Source organism: Triticum urartu, chromosome 7A (genome assembly GCF_056163025.1).
Source record: "Triticum urartu cultivar PI428250 chromosome 7A, HENAU_Tu73, whole genome shotgun sequence".
Classification (NCBI taxonomy): Eukaryota; Viridiplantae; Streptophyta; class Magnoliopsida; order Poales; family Poaceae; genus Triticum; species Triticum urartu.
In genome coordinates, this window is record NC_141879.1 from 14,532,381 (window position 1) to 14,553,100 (window position 20,720).

Below are 20,720 nucleotides of genomic sequence, written 5' to 3' on the forward strand. Positions count from 1 at the left end.
CGTCCTCTCATGGATTATACCATGTTCCACACAAAATAGATCAAATTCATTGGAAAAATACTCTCCACCATGATCGGACCTAAGCCGTTTAATTTTTCGATCAAGTTGGTTCTCTGCCTCAGCTTTATAGTTTTTGAAGAAAGTTAAAGCCTCATCTTTTGATTTCAGAAGATACACATAACAATATCTAGTGGAGTCATCGATCAACGTCATGAAATATCTCTTACCACCTTTTGTCAACACGCCATTCATCTCACAAAGATCAGAATGTATAAGCTCTAGTGGCGCCAAGTCTCTTGCCTCTGTAGTTTTATGGGACTTACGAGGTTGCTTAGCTTGCACACATACTTGGCACTTAGAGCCTTTGACAGCAGAGATTTTTGGAATTAATTTCAGATTGGCTAGCCGCATCATGCAACCAAAGTTAATGTGACAAAGTCGTGAATGCCAAATATCAGACTCATTGTTGTGGCAAACATTATTAATAACTTTAGTGCAAATATCTGACAAAGATAGGCGGAACAAGCCTCCGCACTCATAGCCTTTTCCAACAAATTGTCTGCACTTGGAAATTACAACTTTATTGGACTCAAAAACCAACTTAAAACCATCTCGACATAAACGGGAACCGCTAACGAGATTTTTATTGATGGACGGCACATGATGAACGTTCTTCAGACGCACGGTCATCCCCGAAGTAAACTTCAGATCGACCGTACCAACACCTCGAACGATGGCATGTGACCCGTTCCCCATCAGCACGGGAGAAGTCCCTGTGGCCTGGTAAGAAGAAAACATGGAGGCGTCAGCACAAACATGTACATTGGCACCGGTGTCAATTAACCAATCAGGGGATTGAAATACTGAAAGGATGGTAGGAAAAATACCGTACCCTGATTCCTTCATATCAATATCACCGATGACAACATTAGCGGACTTGCCGCCCTTCTCATGTTCGCGCTCCTCAAAGCGGTTAGGACACTTCGGAGCCCAGTGATTAGGATCACCGCAGACATGGCAAAGTCCCTTCCCCTTCTTATGAGAATTCTTCTTGAAGTTGGTAGAATGTGATGGCTTGTTTTTTGTATCAAACTTGCCTTTGCCCTGAGTTTTGTTGTTGTTGTTGTTTTTGAACTTGTTGGGCTGGAAGTTCTTCTTCTGTACCATGTGGGCACTAGAAGCTCCCTCAGCAACTCGAGCACGTGTGTCTTTTGCTCTCGCCTTCTCTTCAACATCAAGAGTACCAATGAGATCCGTAACGGAAAACTCCTGTCTCTTGTGTTTCAGGGAAGTAGCAAAATTGTTCCACGAAGGTGGAAGCTTGGCAATAATGCCTCCGGCAACAAATTTGTCCGGCAACACACACTTGAAGTGCTCAAGTTCTTTTGCGAGCGACTGTATCTCATGAGCCTGCTGTACAACAGAGCGCTCATCAGTCATTTTGTAGTCATAGAATTGCTCCATAACGTACAACTCGCTACCAGCGTCCGAGGCACCAAACTTGGCCTCGAGCGCAGCCCACATGTCCTTGCCGTTGTCAAACGACATATAAGAATCCACAATGGAATCATCAAGAACACCCAGAAGAGCGCCTTTAAAGAGAGTATCGATCTTCTCAAAAGCTTCCAGCTGTGCTGGATTAAGATCGCCCTCAGGCTTGCCCTTAATGGCGTCATAGCAGCCCATGGTCTGAAACCAGTAGACTGCTCTCGTGCGCCACCTCTTATATTGCGCCCCCTTAAAGGCAGGCGGCTTCAGATGCGCAGCAAAACCACTCGGAGTAAATTGCCTATAATCAGGTTTTTGGATTGTTGGAAATATGAGCAAATTACTACGAGATTTAATCCGAATAAATAGAAAATAAATCATGACTACAGTAGCAGAGATTGAACTAATCATGTGAACTAAGATAGCAGATGAACAGATCACATCTAGGGCACATACTAGAAACATGAGTTCTACCATGATCTCGAACAGAAAAGATAGAATCACGTACGGTGCAGCGGGAGCAGCACCGCCGGCGTTGACGTTGTCGCCCATGTCGTCGAGGATGAGGTTGCTGAGGTCGGGGAAGAAGTCGTCGTTCGCGAAGTCATCGCTGCCAGCAGTCGCGCGAGTGCGCTCCCCAAAAACCTGATCGCCCCTCTCCCGTACAGGATCACGAGAGGCGGGGTTCCGGAGGCCTGCTGCCCCTTCTCCCGGTGCACGCCAAAAGAAGGGATGGAGAAGACTTGCTTGGCGGCGCAATGATTTGGAACGGGGGTGAGAAACCATACGAAGCGACCGCGGCTAGGGTAGACGTCTGCCTGACTATATAGCGCGGGCTGGGTAGGTCATGGGAGTAAACCCCACGTTGCATAGCTCTGTCCTCGGCTCGGCTCAATCCCGCAACCCGCGGCGCGGCGCGGCGCGGCGTGACGAGGCGTGGCGAGCGAGGAGGAGGAGCGCGCGTGTAGGTCTCCTCTTCTCATGCTCATACAAGTGATAGGAGAACTCACCTTATAAAGAGGTGCAACTCTCTCTCAACTTATGATGTGGGACTAAACTTTAGCCTCACTCACTCCACTCACATGTGTGCATGAATGGGCCAAGAGAATTTCAAAATTTTAGTTGGGCTTTGGGCCAAAAGCCCACTAGCAAATTCCAACAAGATCTGCAAAATTCGCTCACTACGGGCCAGCTTGGGTAATTCTTCGTCATAATGGGTTCTTCTCTTTATCGTTCTCCTTGTGGCTCAATGGCATGGTGCGGGATGCAACGATTTTGTTGGTGTCTACCCTAGCTCTCTCTCTCTCTCAGCGTAGCACTCTTCTTCTCTCTCTGATGCGCTCGAACGACACGAGGAAGAAGAAGAAAGGAGGAACAGGAGGGACACAAGAGACACGGTGGTGTTTTTCCCGGCGCACGAACGCCGCTGCCACAACGGGCAATATCACGAGCAACAACTCGACACACTCCCATTACAACGAGCTCCACAGGGGTCTTATACCCAGGGCCAGCAATGGGCACGACCCACGCTCCCACCCAGTCCAAGCGCTTGATCCGGCACGCTCTGGCGGTTCCCACGACCCGCACGCACGCGCGGGGATCGTCCCGAGCCCGCAACGGATCGGTGCCAGTCACCCCCGTCCAGCTCGCCAACGGCTTGGACCTGGTCTGCGGCCTCGCGCACACACACGCGTGCGCCTGCACCTTTGCTCTACCTACGCACGCACGGACGCAAACCAGACCTGCCCTCTACACTAGTCGGACACAAGTCAAACTATGCCCAGACTGTGAACCAGTCGGACCATGGCCAGACACACTCACGCACGCACGCCATGAGTCCGACGCACACGCTCGCACACCCGACGCGATCGCCGCGGCTTATTGCCAAGAGATTTGTCCCAGCTGGTTAGAGCTGCCAACAACTATGTAAGTGCTCCACAGTAAATGCTTCTCTATAGGTTTGTCTTCAAGTGATGTTGCACGTGTTTTGCTACTCCATCAATCGCTGGGGTTGGAGGGCAGGAGTGCAACCCGGATCGGGGTAGGGGTGTAGCATGGAAGTGGCCAAGGACAACCATAAAACAAATAATTTTTTTGTCGAAATCTCACTGGATTCTCGCCAAAATTTGGACAAAGCTCGGCGAGGCCGCAGGTTGTCGGCCGGCGTGTGGGGTGGTCGCCGGAGACAGAATGTGGCGTTGTGGGCGCCGGTGTGGACATAGAGGAGCGAGGGAGAGAGAGGTGGGTGAAGGGAATCATGTATGGAGAGTTGTGTTCGACTGCTCAAATTTGAGTCGCGGCTGACGCATCTCCTCAAACTTTTATAAGGTGTTTAAGGATTTGAGAGTTGGTTAGAGTGGTCTTAATTTCGAAACAGAGAGGAGTTAATGCATTTTAGGGGTTTGATTAGAGATTCCCATAGTATATGTATTGTACAAACCTACATGAGAAAAAGGAATGGAGGGCACCTATCAATCGAGGCCACACCGTGCTAGATCACCAAACACACCTGCAAAAAAGAGTCCATCCATGGGGACAGACCCTTGCAAGAAGGACAAAAAAAGTAAAAGAAGACCAAAGGACACCACCACGTAGGTGTGTTTGAGAAAGAAGCATCAGCTGGGTTGGCAAAGCTCTGAAAATAAGCGGCATTGTAGCATTAGATCTGACGTTTTGTTCTTAAGAGTCTTGAGTCTTCTTTTCGATCTCTGGTTGGCCTTCAGAGAAAAGAGGAGCTAATCTAGTTTAAAATCAATTTTACCTATTGCCATTGTTCAGGCTGCCAATTCTATGGATTGCTCGTTTAGACGTCGATTGGAATAGTAGTGGAAAGTGAGCTCCAGACTAATCCTCGTGGACCTTATGAGTCGGCTATTGGTAGATTCACCACAACATGAACATAAGGATTTTATCGTCTTCAGAAGCTGAAAATATATAGACAAGCCACTAAAAATATAAGCAATAACGTTGATTACATATGTCCCTTCGAGAACCCTCAAGCCAAATCCGAACAAACTATATGATATCCGTGTCAAAAGATCGCACAATTCTTAATAAATGAGCATTACATAGTTCAGCAGAAGATATAATCAGTTTGTTTCAAAAACAATCCCAAATAGTCCAACAAATTGCAGCCACATGATGAAGCTAGTACAACATTTATGCCTACACTGAGCCCCAGTGTGAAGTCCATTCCAGATGCTAAGTGCAATGCTAATATTTTTGAGACATTTGGTTTTCAACGGAGATGTTCAAACCACCTACTAAACGTCAACGGAATAATTTAGAGATGCAGAAGTACAAAGCACTTCCTCACTCATTGAGCCGTCCACTACAACACTCCTATGATTCGGAACTCAAGACTAGCTAAGTCCCCACAGTTCACCGGTGGAAGTATGGCTAAATTTTGGTACTGGTACAAGCGTCTTCTTATGTGTCCTTCGCCTGATGTGATTGTGGTTTGGTTCGCTCCAATCTCCCATGCAGAAGTTAATTTAAACATTCATTAACCTTGGGCCGTGATACACGAGCTCTTGTTTTGTGACATATTCATTGTCAAGGGCTGGCTAACTACGAGTATGTTAGTTCTCTCGTGTGATACCTTCTATAGCAGCTCCAGTACAACAAACCATATATATAACTAGCCTACCTAGACAGAGGTGTCCATAGCATAGGTAAGGTATGTATATGCATGCACTTTACCTGAATTAACTGAATGCAATACATTCACCAAAGGTCATGCTTCCATGCTTGTTTTGCCTGTAAGGCATCACATTGGTCTCATTGTTTCAGTGCACTTTTGCATGGCTTTGCCGTAAACATACTAAGGTTGGCTCATTGCCAAGTGCCAACGCCATCAAACAAACACGGTTAGCACACATACTAATTTCAACAAATAATTTAGAGCTAGCTTCTCCACAGTGCAGTCTACAATCGGACTGCAGACAACGATGTATTATCTTCCTTGGCGGCTCCAGTAGTGGCACACTTGGCCATCACGGTGCTAGTTGTAGACACACAACCCACCGATGTAAAGAGTGCCTGTCAATTGGACCAGTCCTCCAATTTGTCCTCTATTGAGTAACTGTGCATGGAAGGATGAATGTAGGCTGCCATTACATGTGCAGCATGGCAGCTTCACAAATCACAACCGTCGAGTGACCACATTTACGGCTCACATCGATGACAAGCAGACCAATCACGGCAGTCTGCATCTCCATCTTCCAAATGACTCAAGACTTCCTGTATCACGTGCCATGCCACCACCACAACAAATTTCCGACGATTGCATCACAGTGGGAGAAGACTGCTTGCTAGCATGCACTTTGGCATCCTCCAATCTCTCATCTAAGCTTTGCAAATACATTCATTGCTGTTAATATTTAAGTAAAAAATCTTCATTCTGAGCTAGGTAGCCTTGTTGATAAGCAATTAGGCAAATGAAATAAATCGGGGATATACACAGAAAGCTTTGGCCCCTCAACAAAGGCATGAGCGATGCGCATTAACATGATGAGGTCTGAAGTGCATGAGTATATCACATAACTACTCCCACAAAGGGCTAGCATCTTTTTTTTTCTTTTCTTCTTTTTGCCGAAAAGGTCCGCCACCTAGCGAGCCGTCTGATCCAGCATACTATCCGTCTTTGCAACAACAGTATTGTTTCAGAAACAACGGTGACTATTGCAACATGAACTTTGTTTCAGACAGGGGCTCGCCCCCCCTCAACCGTTTTCAGCTCGATGTGCACTGTATACAACGCTAATGGCCGCTGCTAACTGTATCATTAGCCCATATAAAAATATATTCACTGAACCCAGTACACCGAACATAGAAGGCCAAAGCGCAATAGCCCACACACCTAAGCGTATATATGATGGCGACTGATAGCAACCACCGTCCAAGTTTGGGCCAACCGGTTGGCCCGCAGCCGTACGATGCAACTATATTCAACTGTCAGATTCGCCTCCAAGCTTCTTCCTGTTGAGCGTACGTTGTACACTGCATATATATAGGACTTGGGTCTGTATTTATACCGTTGTATCTCTCTCTCCCCTCGTATATTTGTACATCTTGGGAGACAAGTAGAGGCCGATCCACCTTATACCTATATACGTGCACCATGCACACGATCAATGATTATCGATTCGTACAATCTCATTCTTCCTAACTAACACTTCCACCTCGCGCATCTCACTGAAAAAATTCCCCTCTACTTTCATGCATCTCGCGGCGCACCCAACTTGTCGCCCGGACCGTGATGCAGCGACACTGCTGCCTCCTGTTCCCGCGATCACGCACCACCGCCGGTGTTGCTGCAAGACGCCACTGGCCACAGATCCACCATTGTTGGCTCCGCCCTGCTGCCGTTTGGATGCAGCTCTTCCAGGGAGCGTTGCACCAAAATAAAAATGTGGATCCAGCAAAAAAAAGCTGCTGGTCGAAGAAAAAACTCACCGCCGGTCCCAGCCAAACTCATCACCTGGGCACCCACACCCAACATTTGTTGGTTCCAGCAAAAACAAACAGAAAATCCAGCAAAAATCAAAGCCAGTTGCAACAAAAACCACGCCGATGCCAGAAAAACACCATTTCCAGCAATAATTACCACCGGTGGCAGCAAAAAACTTGGCTGGTTCCAGCATCCCGCTTCCCCGGTTCCAGCACGTCGCCATCTTGCGGGTCGTCGTCATCGCAGCTTCTGCGAGTGCTGGTAGCAGCTTCCCCGTCAGCCGGATGCAGCTTTTCCACGCCCCGTGGTAGCACGCACGCTCGGCTGCCGCTTCCGCTCAGCATCGACGGCGATGCGCCGATTGCAGCTTTTTTTGGTTCTGGTTGGAGCTCTACGGCGACGCGCGGGAGGACGGTGGGGCTTCGTGCGAGCACAACAAATGTGGAAGCTACCAGGGGAGGGCGTCGGGGCGAGCACGAACGAGCGCGCTGCGGCGCCACAGCTGGAAGAGTAGAAGAGAGAAGGGGGTGGTTCTGGCAACAATAAATGTGTGGCTAAGGAGAAAAGGATAAGGAAGCAGGGCGGTGTGGCGGAGGACGTGGCACGCATGCTCGATAAGGACGTGCGTGAGGAGCGAAGCTTCGGCCGGCCTGCCGTATCCAAACGTTTCCCATATGTGATCGATCCGATCTATTCATTGATCTACGTGTGTGTTCTGCCGAACTGCTTAGAGCGTTGCCGCTGCCGCTCATGCCATCCTCCGTCCGAGTCCCGTCCTGCGTGCCCAGCTAGGGCGTTTGCAAACTGCCAGGGCGGCAGCTCGCCACGACGACGGCGCCATCCACTGATCTACAGTCCTCTGCCTGGATATTACTAGAGGCAGGCGGATTAGATCACCAAAAGTTCAGAATACAATTAGCGGCCGCTAGCCAGACGACTAGGATTGAAGATAATTGCCGCAGGAACCACTGTGCACCAGTATTTTTTCCATGAATTATTATCTTAGTCTGGTTAATTAGCATTGCGTACAAAATAGAGCTTCTGATTTTTTATGCATTTTTGGATCCACGAGATTAGTTATTTGATGTGACTAATATATGCACAATGGTGGATTTTTGTATCTTGTAGTCTTTTCTAGTCAAGAACGGGTCAATTTGAGTCTAAACTTGCAACCATCTAGACCTAAAAATCTTGTCTTCACTTGCCGATTTAACCGTTCGATTATTTCATACAAGTAAAACTACCATAGATTAATGCAGTTTGTCATAACTCTTTCAGTGTCAACCACGATCGACAACCGAACAAGCTTTTTCGACCATTCGAGACATGAATGTTTTTGAGACACAATGAAGACAATTTTCTTAGACATTACATGATTTTCTATATTGGAAGGAAAAATAGTCAACTTGTTTAACGCGGGTGGTTGTAGGGCTAAATTTAAGTTAACATTAATGTAACATTAATCAACAAAAATATTCAACCTATGATGATGTATCACGACTGTTGTGAACATTGACTTTTCGCCCCCGTCATGTCCAAATCCTGGCTCCACCCCTGATTTTCAGAAACACATCGGTGATTATTGCAACAAGACCTTTGTTTCAGAAACATTGGTGACGTTGAAAGCATTTCCGCGTATGTTCCCTTTTTGCAACAAGAGCTTTGTTATGGAAACACCATTGACTATTGCAACAAGAGCTTTGTTTCAAAAACATGTCGTATAAGGCTGGGACGGATCCAGCAAGAAGTACTCTCCGACACCAACAACGACGACGGAGAGGCCGCTAGCTGCGCCGCGCACCACTGGAACAACCATATGGAAGTGTGGATCTCAGTCGCCGATGTCGGGTGACGGCTTGCCCAATCTAAATGTAGAGAGGAGAGATGTGAGCGACGGAGCACCCGCTTGCCCGGGCTCGACAGGTGAGGAGGCCAAGAAATAAAGAAGGGATGGAAGTGGGGCAGTGAAGGCTGGCTTTGCAGGCGAACGACGACTGCCGGAGCGGGCGGGCGGCGACCACCGGCGCGCGGCGAGTGTTTCCTTGCGGTGCTGATTCGGGGCGAAAGATCGAGGAAAATGGGCATAACGTACGAGACAGGGACGTGCGGTTGCAAAAAACGTGGTGCTGGGATCCACGGGGGACGCGTGGCACTTAATCGAGAAGGTAGACACGAACTTGATTATCGACCGGCTGACCAGAAGCTTTTCCCGTAAAACAAATACCAGAAATAATAAAAATTACATTCAGATTCATAGATCACCTAGCGACCACTACAAGCACTGAAGCGAGCCGAAGGCGCGCCGCCGTCATCACCCCTCCCTCGCTGGAGCCAGGCACAACTTGTTATAGTAGACAGTTGGGAATTCGTCGTGCCAAGGTCCTATAGGACCAACGACCCAAAAAAGTAACCGCCGCCAATGAAGAGAAGTTTAGGGCATCTCCAGCCGCGCCCCAGGAAGGCCTCCCCAGGTGTTTTTCTTGCGCCGGCGCCGAAAAATCGGCCCAGTTGCGCCCCCAGGAGCCCGATTTTCGCCGGCCTGGGCTGAAAACAGCGCCGGCGGGCCCAGGCCGAACCCGGCGCGCTGGGGGCGCCCGGGGGCGCCGGGCGAACTTTTTTGGCGCGAAAAATCCGCGGGCCCGCCGCGTCAGCGACACGGCTCTCTTCTCGCCTCTTCGTCGTCCTCATCGCCTCGTCTCCCGTCCATATCGGCGCCAACGCCTCCCCACCCACCGGCCGCTTCGTCCTCGTCAAGCCCAAGCCGGAGTGCGGCCTCCCCGCGGAGTACGAGGAGATAGCCCGGCGCGGCATCTCCGACGAGGATGCCCTGCGGTGGGCGCGGGACGACTACCTCCGCGACGAGATGGTCCGGCAGCGCCGGGCCCTTGAGGAGATCGCCGCCCGCAAGCATGGGCGCGAGGACGAGCACGGTGTCGTGGTCCTCGACAGCGACGACGACGACGACGCCCCCGGACCGTCCAACCCGCCGCGCCAACCGGGGGAGGGATGCAGCAGGGACGGCGGAGGCGCAGGCGGGGCCGGCGACGACGACGACGACTATGACGGCGGCGACTACACGCGGTTCTACCGCCTCCTCGGCATGTAGGCGGCGAGGTGGGCGGCGAGGGAGACGGCGGGGGTAGCCCGCGGAAGTTTTTTTTCTTTTTTTGTAAAATATGTTTAAGTTTGAACGAACTCGCCGATGTTTGCGTCAAATTTCAGTCGTGTTTGCGCCGTATTTGAATTTTTAAAAAAAATATGGGCGCCGCGACTGGGGGGCATCACGCCCCCAGTGTGCGGTTTAGCGCCGGCGCGCCCCAGGGGCGATTTTTTGCCCCTCCTGGGAGGCCAACGGCTGGAGATGCCCTTAGATCCGAAGGATCCAACCTGAAGACACATGAAAAAAGACGAACAAAGACCGGATCCGAGCATATCCACCAAAGAAAACCACTGATCAAATCCAGCGAGATCTGCCGGAGACACTCCTCCACACCCTACGACGATGCTAGACACACCATTGGGACGGGGAGATAGAGGGAAGAACCTTACTCCAAATTCAAGAAGCCGCCATCGTCATGTCTTCTTGAATAGGACACAAACCCTAACAAAACTTGAAGAAGTATCTGAAAACGGAGCCCTCTCATCGGCAAGGGCCGGGATCCACCATGCACCCATGGCCCTAAGGCCATAGGAGACGTGGGAGATCGGCGGCGCCGCCGAGGGGTAGAAACCATAGTCCCTTTTCTTGGTGGGGAGACAAAGGGAGGAGTGACGTACGTCCTTATAGCCACAAAGGGCTAGCATCAATTCTGAGAATTTAATCATCTTTTGCATGCATTTCACCCTCTCTTACTTCTCTAATATACTTCCATCCAGTTCCTATTTTCCGAGAGCAAAGTTTTATTCGCAAAGCAAGTCTGGTCCATCGTCCGAGAGCCGCGGAAGTAAAGAAGACCAGTAAAAAAAACACCCACTACGCAAGATATATCCTGCAAAATAGAGCAAAGAAATGGGACGTGGCCCTACTCGGTTTCCAAGCACGGATAGATAAATTTATCTAGACTCTCTTCTTACCTTCTTTGATTATGTCTGCATACTCTAAACCAAAAATATAGGACGCCGATAACTGTTACACGTGTGGTGTATTAGGTGGTTGTTTCGCACGCCCTGTGTGATACGGAGACGACCCCGCCCGCACGACCGCGTCCGGGTGCGTGCAGCCACAGCCCGCACGTCCGGTGTGTGGCAAAATCGCCCACACGTCCGGGCAAACGATCGCGCTGCCCACACGACCCAGCACGCCAGTCGTCCCGGCCTCCTTTTGGTCCCTAGTCCGACCCGCCGTCGTCTCCTACCTCTCGATCCCCTACCTCCATCGCCTTCCTAATCTGGTTGCCATGGCAATCAGAGCAGATCCATAGCGCCTTCACGTACCTAACCACACATTTAGGATCGGCAGTTAGGAGGCTTTGATCGTGGTTCTGTTATTTGTAACAACACCCCCCCCCCCCTCCCCCCCTTTTTCTTATATATGTGTGTGCTAGGTACATGGGACCAGAACCAAAAGTTGTTATATATGTGCTCCCGATCAAGGCACATTTGTGAGAGGGTGGAGACTTTGTCTCTCTTATTTTTCTCATGGTTTGTTTACCGTGAGATCAATTCCAACATAGACACCCAACCTGCTAGCTGCCGCCGCACCACCACACCTTTTCTACACAATTTCACCCATGCTTCACCGCTTTGGCCATGCCAACCAACCGTGCCCACCTGGCGAAGTTCCCGCACACTGGCTTCTCCCACCACGCGCCGGTAGGGCGCCACCCAACATCTCCATTGGACTAATCATGCTAGTTTGAAGTACTCCGAGGACACAAATTTGAACTAGTAACTACCATCAAACGAGCTGTTTGGTATGCTAATGAGAACCTCGGAGGATGATAAGCAACGAATTTACCATGTCAGAATTCCTGCTGCTAGCATGCCGATTCACACTCATACTGAAATTGAAAAGTGGTGTGTAGACTTGGCAATCTGAGCCTTGTATGCTTGTAAGGGGCAGTGGCCTCGCTAAATCTCCAACTGTTAGAAATTCGAGTGCAAAGTTAGTCGCTTAACTAGCGATAAAATTCACACGAAAAAATCTCTAAACCGCAGAGGACACGAACCTGTCGTCACAGCAGACGATGAAGACCTCCAGCAGCTTGCGAAAACTGGCATGCTCCTGGAGAAGTTGAGCTGCGTCGTAGAAAGCTAGGAGATTCCGAAGGCGTGGACATTTTCTGAGAAATCTGCCGCTGACGCTGCAGGGTGCGGCCTGCGCATGCGACAGTGGTGGCGGTGCTGGTGGCTATTGCGCCCGCGACCTCCTTACAAGGAGTGAGCTGGGACCAACGGCGATGCGGCGCTGAGTCCCGGAGGTGGGAAGAAGGCGGTGGCCTCTGGGCTAGTCTGTATGCTTTCCATTTTAGAATAGAGTTCGCTAGATTAAAAAGGGGTTTTACTAGAGCACATATGATTACTGGTATTTTGTTTCATCACTGCTTGAGAGAAGCAAATCAAGTGGCGCATCAATTGGCAAAATATTCTTATGAGTCTCATAATGAATTTTCTCTTATGTAATCCATGATGTACCTCCGTTGACATCGTCATAAAGCGTCATGAGGCGAAATTTCAAAAAGTAAGAAAAAGGTATAAAAAAGGAGTCATCTATTTAGCGACCTTTTTTATACAACTTCTATTTTGCAACCTGGCCGTGCGAGAGGCATTTCCTATTTAGCGCTGTAGGCGCCCATTACAGTGCATTTCAGCAACCGTGCGAGAGGGCACAAACGCCACACCTCCCTTGCATGATTTGGGCCGGCCTATATGCCCTGTTTTGCCTTTCTTTTTTTGGGGTTTTGGCTTCATATAGTTCATAATTTTTTTGTAAAAGCGAATTTAAAATATCTTCAACAATTTGAAAATGCTCTTGCATTCAAAAAATGTTTGTACATTCAAAAAATATTTTTAATATTGAAGACAATTCTTGTATTCATAAAACTAACCTATTTCAAAACAAATTTTGGTGTAATTGAAAATAATGTCACGAATTCAATAAATGTTCATGAATTTCAGAAAATGTTTGCAAATTTTTTACCAAAAATGTGGATTAAAAATATTTCATGAGTTTATTTTGTTTTTATGAACTTGAAAAGAAGGTCCACAAATTTCCAAAAATATTCATGATTTGGAAATAATATACTCATGAATTCGGAAAATGTTCACAGTTTTCAAAAACTGTTCACGAAGTCAAAAGATGTCCATGAAGTTAGAAGAATGTCCGTGAGTTCAGAATTTTTCCACTAACATCAAACAATGTTCACTGTGGTTCAAAAGTCTTCGTGATTATCAAAACATTGTTCGCGAATTCCATTAAAATGTTCACCAATTCAAAAAAATCATGAATTTGAAAAATATTTTCAACAACAACAAAGCCTTTAGTCCCAAACAAGTTGGGGTAGCTAGAGGTGAAAACCATAAGATCTCGCGACCAACTCATGCTTCGTGCACATGGATAGCAAGCTTCCACACACCTCGGTCTATAGCTAGTTCTTCAGTAATACTCCAATCCTTTAGATCTCTCTTTACGGACTCCTCACATGTCAAATTCGATCTACCCCGACCTTTTTTGACATTCTTCGCACGCTTTAGCCGTCCGCTATGCACTGAAACTTTTGGAGGCCTGCGCTGAATATGCCCAAACCATCTCAGATGATGTTGAACAAGCTTCTCTTCAATTGATGCTACCCCAACTCTATCTCGTATATCATCATTCCGGACTCGATCCTTCCTCGCGTGGCCACACATCCATCTCAACATACTCATCTCCGCCCAACTAGCTGTTGAACATGTCGCCTTTTAGTCGGTCAATACTCAACGTCATACAACATTGTGGGTCAAACCGCCATCCTGTAGAACTCCAATGTATAGCGGACTGATAATAATTTGAAAAATATTTTCAATTCCAAAAAATGTGCACAAGTTTGAAAAATATGTTCACGATTTTTGAAGGTATTTTTGCGAGTTTGAATTGTTTTTCACAAATTCAAAAATTATTATCATATTCCAAAAATGTTGACAAGTTTTTAATAATGTGCACAAATTTTGAAATTGTTCACAATTTCATAAAAGTACATGAATTGAAAAATATTAGTGATCTGGAAAACAAAGTTTACAAAATTTAAAAAGGTTTGTGAATGTGAAAAAATGAAAGAAAGAAAAAAACAAAAATAAAATAGAAATGTAAAAGAAAAAAGAAAACTAATAAAAAGAAGAAAAAGCTAAAGAAACACGAAAAACAGGTTTAGGGAAGGTTCAAACCCGGTGGGGGAAAAAACCCGTCTAGAGAAGGCTTGGACGAGGAGGGGGAAGGTTTGGAGAAGGTGGTTATGGCGGTCGACCCAGTTGGGCCCAGATTGGAGATGGCGACAGCATTGTCGGCGGGCCGGCATCACACCCACCTCTTAATGGAGGACGTGTGGGAGTACTTCTGCCTCTTAAATGTTGGAGGAGCACCTCGTGGGGGAGGTGCGGCTCGAGGCGGAGCGCACGAACGCTGCCGCCCTCGTTGAGCTCCATGACGGCCCGTCCCTCATTGCTGAAATGCGTGCCATTCTGGAGTCCATGGAGGATGAGCGGGTGGTGTCGACGAACCACCACAGGATCTTCATTCATGACCAAGAGCCGAAGAAGACCTATGTAGACGAGGACACGCAGATGCCTCATGCCGCCAATGACCACGAGGCCGGTCGTTCTGGCGAAGGGGTGATCCCGATCCCCTCGGACAAGAAGTAGATATATTAGTTTGCAGTATATGTGATTTTTATTTTCAGATGTAGTTTTAGCTCGTTTAATATATGAATAATAAATAAATCTATGAATGAGTTGTAGTTGTAGCTCGTTTGTAGTTCTATAGGCATTGTTTGCATATCTCCACTACTAATAAACAATCAAACTAATTCTTTCTTAAAGCCACACGGCAGACGTACACAGCTTAATTGTCACCGTACGATTAGACCCGCTAACCTTAATCTAACAGCTAACCTTAATTTAATCTATTCTCTGGTGTGCATTTAGTATTTTACGTTGGCTGAACATGCTTCACCGTAGAGGAATAGGAATCTCTGCCCCGCACCTATGCAATCCCTACAATCACGCAGAGGGTGAAAAAAAGAGGAAAGTGATCGCAAGCGGATCCCCTCGCTCGCTAATTGCAAGGCCGCGACCCACGCCGCCGCCTGATCCTCCTCCGCAGAACCGACGAGTGCGCCGGCAGCACCTCCCATCCCCTCGTATCATCTCCCCTCTTATCATCTTCCCTATCCCTACCCAGAACGAGACCTCACAAGTCGCCGGATTAGAGGAGAGGAAAATTTGGTATGTTGTTGCAGACCCGATGCATTGCGCCTCCATTACAAATCCTAAATTCTACTTTTGATCTAGAGCTCCTACCTACTGGACTTGCTCGGCGTCACGGCCGACGAGGACGTCTACATCTCCCTCCTCATGGACTCCGCCGACACTGTCGAGGTCGCCGCCGTGCACACCCACATCGTCGCCACAGGTGTTGCGCCTGGTCTCCCTCCGCCGTTGCTCGCCTACGTGAGGTGTTCGACGGAAAATTCCCTTCAACGACGGCATCACGTGGGCGACCATGGTGTCTGCATCCCGCCAGTTAGCGCCCTCCATATGCCTGGGTATGTTGGATTTGAGGCACTTGGCTTGGATCTTCCCGAGAGCAGAACACGTACGTACAGCTGCAAGCTAAGCAAGCTGCTGATTGATTTTACGCGTAGACGTTGGTCTGAACCTTCTGGCCGGCTACATAAGCAAGCACTCAGGCAGCTGGATGGATTCCGGGCACACAGCTTGCCGTGAACCTTGTACATCTTGGCTTGTCCTACCTTGCTTGGCTGGATTGATTCACTATTTTTTTCAATTTGGATTTAAAGGCTAATGGAGTGTTTGCATCTGGTGCTGTCGATTTTGCAGAAATTGCTGCTCCAACAGGCAGCAAAGCAATCATTTGATATTTAAGGGACAGCAGTGAGCAGGCGCTTTGAGGAAGCACTGGTGTTGGCAAATAAAAGAATGCTTTAGGTATACCTATTTACCCTTTTCAATTGGTTTGATGCCATCCGTATGTGATTCACCGACCAAGAATGGAAAAATTCCTTACTATTAGAAATTTCTATGGTGGTACTTCTTTAGGTTCCGCCTGAAAAATGTTCCAGTGCCAATAATCGGTTATACTTTGTAATGGTGATTCGTAATTTGGTCTAACTTTCTAATTATTAGCTACAGTTTACTTCAGTGGTAATGCATGTACGCAAAGGAAGAATTACTGGCTATGGATGATTACTATGAGCGTATGAAATTATGAGTTGTGTAGGTTTCTTAAGCTAGATCGGTTGTTCTAGCTTGTGATGGTTAAATTTTTTATGAAATAGCAGTACTAGATTAGTTGTTCTAGCTTCTTTAGGTTGTAACCAATTGAAGGTAATTTGAAGATCGATCCCACAGCTGAGTATATTCCGTTTTTTATTAACCCGCAACAGAGTGTGTATAGGAAAATATACTTTTGTGAATTGTTAGTGCTCGCTGTCCTTACTGTACTGTATCAGGCTGTTCATGTTCAAATTCTTCAGCGTTTTGTACACATGAAAGGTACTTCTGTAAATCAGTTTTTCAAATTGGCATCGATAAGATGCATATAGATGCATGTATCCTTCTAAAAAATTAACACCAATGTTTCACTTGTTTTGTGAGATTGTTCCTCTTTCTTTTGGACAGCTTTTGGAGATTTTAAGATAGCTTTTTCTGTGGGCAAGCTGGACCTGATACTCAAAGGACCTTAAGTTCTAACCAAAGATGACAATGTGGATGGTCACATTTCAAAGTGTTTTTTCTTTCTCAGACACATGTAAGTTTTGTCTCACTGTGTAAAGAATGGTTAAAAGATGAGAATCAGTATAAAGTGGGGACAGAGGATCATGCTTTCAAAGTTGGTCAGGTTTCACAATAATACGTGTGCATGTGTTTGTGTGTCATCGTCTTTATAATGCGTGTGATGGATGTTGTAGGTTCATTGGTGACAACCAAGAGCATGCTCAAAAATGGCATCGTCTTGCTTCGTTTCTTCGCCTCAGCTAAAGTGCTTAATCTTGAGAAGATAAAGATAATTGATAGAGTACTCCTGACAAGTGCATTTGTCAAATTCTAGCCAACAGATTGAAAACATGTCTACCTATTTGTGAGTTTCAGTTCCATTCAATCTTCCTTTTCTTTTTGGATCCAATGTAGAGGAGACCATGTGACTGATTGTTGATTGCCCAAACACTATTTCCTCTACAAGAGTGTAAATGTTGTTGATGCTTGTTTCCAACATGCAAGGACATGAGCACACACATTTTGTGTATCTATCTAAATTTCATATGCTATGAAGGTTTTCAAGTGCAGAGACGAAGCACCTTTCGAATTTAAAGAAATGGTTGTTGATTTTAGTTAAACTAAATGAATCCCCACATGTTGTGGGAATGTTTTTTGGTACATTTTGTGTAAACTATCCAAATCATCACTTCGTTTTGTGTGAATGGTGAAATCATGCACTTGAAATAATTAACTTTTTATTCCAGGAATATTTTGCAAAATATTGTACTTACCATTTTAGATGCAATCCTTGCACATTATATAGATCACCTTTTCATTCATTCATTTGCACAAATAGCACATATACATTATTTTAGAACTATAGATGTTTAATAATATAATGTGTGTCAGTGTTGACGTGCATTTGCACGTGCAAGCTTACTAGTAATATCGAAGGTTAAAAAATAGTGAGTCACACCTCCAACTGGACTGGGCTTTTTATTTTTTTTCAGTCCGGCTGGAGAAGAAAAGCTTTCTTGAGCGTCCTCCTGTCTGTGTCGCTCCCAGAAGCTCGTCGCCGCCGGCTGCATCCCCGCCGCCCGTCGCCGCCCTAAACCAAACCAAGGTACTACCTTTCCCGAATCACCACGGCGAGGAAGAGGTCACCACCACCAGCTACTACCTGATTTTCTTTGGCCTGATTCGTGATTCCCTCTCTCCATCTGCAGATCTGACCCCTGCCCAGGCCCTTCTGCTTCCGCTCCCGCTCCATGGAGGAGGCGGAGAAAGGGGAGCTCTTGGAGAGGAACACCAAGCCGAGGCTGGACAGCCATCCGGGGCCAACGGTCGGCCTGCCCCTGCTCACCGACGACCTCATCCTGGAGATCCTCTCCCGCCTCCCCGTCAGATCCGTCCACCGCTTTAAGTGCGTCTCCGTGTCCTGGCGCGACCTCATCACTGACCCCGCCAACCGCAAGAAGCTACCCCAGACCCTCGCTGGCTTCTTCTACATGACCATCAACAACAGGATCGGCCACCACTTCGCCAGTGTCTCTGGCGACAGCGCAGCCCCGTTCAACCTTTCCATCCCTTACCTGCACAATAACAAGTACGGCGGCATCACCCAGTTGGACGCCTGCAATGGCCTCCTTCTCTACTGTGGCTTCAAGAAGAAGATGGAGAGTTGGGATGATTTCTGTTTTCTAGTGTGCAATCCCGCCACTGGGAGGTGGGTGGAACTGCCCCCTAGGCCGCCTGTGCCCGCAAGCAGATATTGCTGTACCACAAGTCTTGCTTTTGATACGGCAGTCTCATCCCATTTCAACGTTCTTCACTTTGAGCAGACCGTTCCGGGAGCTTACATCACAGGAGTGAACATCTACTCGTCGCGGACAGGAGCATGGAGATTCAGGAGTGGTAGGATGGTTGAGAAAGTGGTGCCGCTCCATAGTAAATGTGTCTTCGTCGGCGGTATGATGTATTTGATTGGCAACCTGATGGGCTTCAACAACAAGTACGTGCTGATGGTGGTGGACGCGGAGGGGGAAGTGTGGAAGACTATCCCTGTGCAGTACGGCCGAAGATCTTCCACGATTGGAGTGTCGCAGGGGTGCTTACACTATGTTGTAGCTTCAACGGTTTCAGTCAATGATAGTAATGAAATCCTAGGTTCTGGGATAACACTTTGGTGCCTCAAGGATCATGACAGTAAAGAATTGGTTCTGAAGCGTTCTGCCAACATCAATGGGCTTATGGGCATGATTGGGGAGAAGTACAGGGTGGCTGAGATTCATCCAGATTGTGACACCGTTTTCTTGATGTCATCTGGAGGTGATACCTTGGTAGCGTATGACATGCAACATCAGAAAGTTGATTGTATCCTTAATCTTGAGAAAGGCATTACAAAACCAAAACGGTTTCTACCCTATGTTCCTCTGTTCTCAGAGTCATGCAGATGGGCAGTAGCTTTACCTCAAGCCACGCCAGTGCTTCCTCCAAGAACCGTCTCTTCTTTTGGCTGAACAATTTGTCTGTGCACATTGGAATCTGCTTCAATCATGCCACTGAATTTCCAAAGAACAATGTTACTCTTGGCCTGTTTTGCCTAGCTAGCACTGGTTGTTGTTCTGGGCATGTGTTAGTCGTTCCATGTGGCTAAATTCTACTGTAATTGCTCTTCCTTTCCATAACAATCAGTTTATTATGGTTATCCTAAATTTTGTTGCAGATTGTGAACCTGCTAGTGTTGTGAAAGGGTCAATCAGACTGGTTACTATTGAAAATGTCTAGTTGACATTATTCATTAAGTATTTTCATAAAACACCGCCTTTGAGCAAGTTCTTTTTATGTGTGTTTGTTGAAGCTAATGAATTCAGTAGAGCTTTGGATCTGTTAATCACAGAGAAATACATACATACATACATACATATACATACATATATATATAGGACAAATGTTTCCTACAAGCGGTGGTAGTTACCACCACTTGCGTTTTGTATGTTGTATGTAGTATCTGTCAAAATCAAGAGTATGTACGTGTAGTATGTAGTATATAACAATGATTAGGTAGTATATATACTAATTTTTAGGTAGTATATACCATGTTATGAGTATGCTCTTTTTTACGTACAAATATGTACGTATTTCACAAATATAACAAAAACTATGGGCTCATATGCAATTTTTTCATGTAACTTGTTTTGAAATATCTTAGATATATTATATGAATATATTTAAAATAATAAAGTAGTATATATAGTACCACATGGTAGTATATGAGACATATGGGGTAACTACCACCGGGTGGTAGGATGAATTTTTCCAATATATACATACATACATATATATATATATGTATATATATCTTGGTGTGGTTGATTGCTTTGGCTGTGTTGCTCGCTACCCTGTTTGAGTCGGCTTAACCAGCGTTGTTTCTGTGTATGTTTGTGATGTGGCGATTCCTGATTCTTGAATGTTCTTTTTAGGACCCTGGAATGTCATTTATTCCTAGAAAACCTCCGAGCTGCTCCAGAACTGATGATGTATTTATTTTAAAATTGGCATGGAATGAGTCAGACGCGTGTAGCAGTTTTATATTCATAAAGAGCCAGCCACCCATTTGTCAGTCTAAACATTTGCCGCAATGAGCAGAGGGTTGAATCCCAACTAATATCACAAATAATCTTGGTCTAGTGATTTTAGTTTTTCCCCTACCTGTATAAATCATACATAATCCTGGTCGAGTGATTTTAGTATTTTCCCCTACCTGTATAGATCATACAAATCTTGGTCTAGTGATTTTTGTTTTATCCCTACCTGTATATCTTCAGTTCCTTGGATTGGATCCAAAGTGAACTCCCGTATCCTTCTC

The 20,720-nt window shown here is 46.6% G+C and overlaps 1 protein-coding gene and 1 long non-coding RNA gene across 2 annotated transcripts; one reads left to right on the plus strand and one right to left on the minus strand.

Annotated features, from left to right (window-relative positions):
* Nucleotides 1–6,498: 6,498 nt before the first annotated feature.
* Nucleotides 6,499–7,532, minus strand: LOC125522280 (uncharacterized). Its single transcript, XR_015610919.1, has 2 exons — nt 7,097–7,532; nt 6,499–6,970 (listed from the first exon to the last, which is right to left on the minus strand). It is a non-coding gene; the product is annotated as an uncharacterized LOC125522280 (long non-coding RNA).
* A 10,320-nt stretch (nt 7,533–17,852) lies between these two features.
* Nucleotides 17,853–19,587, plus strand: LOC125524097 (F-box protein At5g49610-like). Its single transcript, XM_048689178.2, has 2 exons — nt 17,853–17,975; nt 18,079–19,587. Exon 2 carries the CDS (start codon nt 18,121–18,123, stop codon nt 19,369–19,371), a length of 1,251 nt encoding a protein of 416 aa, XP_048545135.2. The 5' UTR covers nt 17,853–17,975; nt 18,079–18,120; the 3' UTR covers nt 19,372–19,587.
* The last annotated feature ends 1,133 nt before the right edge of the window (nt 19,588–20,720 follow it).

Excerpts from the sequence above, each read along its gene's own strand:
- LOC125524097 (XM_048689178.2), top strand. The coding sequence starts at position 18,121 with ATGGAGGAGGCGGAGAAAGGGGAGCTCTTGGAGAGGAACACCAAGCCG.